Below are 1914 nucleotides of genomic sequence, written 5' to 3' on the forward strand. Positions count from 1 at the left end.
TGCTCTCTCACAACTCTCATGTAGCTGAGTGCCAAGATGAGGAAGAATACCAGCATGGAGACTCAGGATCAACTAGAAACACAGAGCTTCAAGCAGAGAAAAGACATCATGAAAGTGAAATGAACAGTAACAGTCCACACACCTCTGCTGTGATAAACTTAAATACAGGTAAAAAGCCTTTAAAATGTGACATATGTGGGAAAGATTTTGAGTGCAAGTTAAAATTGCAGAGACACCAGAGAAAACACACAGGTGAGAAGCCGTACCTTTGCAAGACCTGCGGGACAAGATTCAGTGAAAAATATCTTATGAAAAGACATTTAAGAACCCACACAGGTGAGAGGCCATATACATGCAAAACGTGTGGGAGAGCTTTTAGATTGAGAAATTACCTGACTGTCCACATGAGAACCCACACAGGTGAGAAGCCATACGTTTGTAAGACCGGCGGGAAAAAATACAATAACATAACAGCTTTGAAAAAACATGTTAAAATCCATGCAGATGACAAGCCAGTTTACTGTAAAATATGTGGGAAAGATTTCAGATTTAATCAAGAATTGATCATACACATGAGGACTCACACAGGTGAGAGGCCGTATACTTGTGAAGTATGTGGGAGAGCTTTCAAACGTTATGATGTCTTGTTAGTCCACATGAGAACTCACACAGGTGAGAAGCCGTATACTTGTGACGTATGTGGGAGAGCTTTCAGACACAATGGTCACTTGTTATTCCACATGAGGACTCACACAGGTGAGAAGCCGTATACTTGTAACGTATGTGGAAGAGCTTTCGGACGTAATGGTGTCTTGTTAATCCACATGAGGACTCACACAGGTGAGAAGCCGTATACTTGCAAAACATGTGGGAAACACTTCAGATCTAGGAGTAACTTGACAGGCCACATGAGAACGCACACAGGTGTAAAGGTCCATGACTTGAGCACAGAGGTTCCAGTTGAATATGTCATTCATGATGACACTCAAAGTGCAGCAGAGAAAGAGTCTGTATTTAAAATGCCAGTTATAAGCTCTGTGATATCAGAAGCAACCAGTGAGCACCAGCTGCTCTCTCACAACTCTCATGTAGCTGAGAGCCAAGATGAGGAAGAATACCAGCATGGAGACTCAGGATCAACTAGAAACACAGAGCTTCAAGCAGAGAAAAGACATCATGAAAGTGAAATTAACAGGAACAGTCCACACACCTCTGCTGTGATAAAGTTAAAGACAGGTAAAAAGCCTTTAAAATGTGACGTATGTGGGAAAGTTTTTGAGTTCAAGTCAACATTGCAGAAACACCGAAAGAGCCACACAGGTGAGAAGCCGATTTCTTGCAAAACATGTGGGACAAGATTCAGGGATGTGTCCGAATTGACCAGGCACATGAGAATCCACACAGGTGAGAAGCCACATACTTGTAAAGTATGTGGGAGAGCTTTCAGACAAAATGGTCACTTGTTAGTCCACATGAGGACTCACACAGGTGAGAAGCCGTATACTTGTAACGTATGTGGGACAGCTTTCAGACATAATGGTTACTTGTTAGTCCACATGAGGACTCACACAGGTGAGAAGCCGTATACTTGCAAGACCTGCGGGAAAGGATTCATTGACACATCATTATTGAAAAGGCATTGTATGATCCACACAGGTGAGAAGCCACATACTTGTGAAGTATGTGGGAGAGCTTTCAGACATAATGGTCACTTGTTAGCCCACATGAGGACTCACACAGGTGAGAAGCCGTATACTTGCAAAACATGTGGGAAACACTTCAGATCTAGCAGTAACTTGACAGTCCACATGAGGACGCACACAGGTGTAAAGGTGCATGACTTGAGCACAGAGGTTCCAGTTGAAGTCACACATATACAGGAGAGAGACTGTTTACATGCAAAACATGTGGCAG

The 1914-nt window shown here is 42.9% G+C and overlaps 1 protein-coding gene across 3 annotated transcripts in view; it reads left to right on the forward strand.

Moving 5' to 3' along the window:
* LOC126385587 (zinc finger protein OZF-like) overlaps positions 1-1914 on the forward strand; it is a 98696-nt gene that overhangs the window by 30717 nt on the left and 66065 nt on the right. For 2 of the 3 annotated variants that reach the window (XM_050037384.1, XM_050037385.1), the window contains exons 3-4: positions 1489-1572; positions 1741-1824. The exons of the other annotated variant lie outside the window; for it this stretch is intronic. In XM_050037384.1, coding sequence (XP_049893341.1) covers positions 1489-1572; positions 1741-1824 — 168 coding nt within the window. The remainder of the gene's footprint in view (positions 1-1488; positions 1573-1740; positions 1825-1914) is intronic. 3 annotated transcript variants of the gene reach the window in all.

Source organism: Epinephelus moara, chromosome 24 (genome assembly GCF_006386435.1).
Source record: "Epinephelus moara isolate mb chromosome 24, YSFRI_EMoa_1.0, whole genome shotgun sequence".
NCBI classification, from domain to species: Eukaryota; Metazoa; Chordata; class Actinopteri; order Perciformes; family Serranidae; genus Epinephelus; species Epinephelus moara.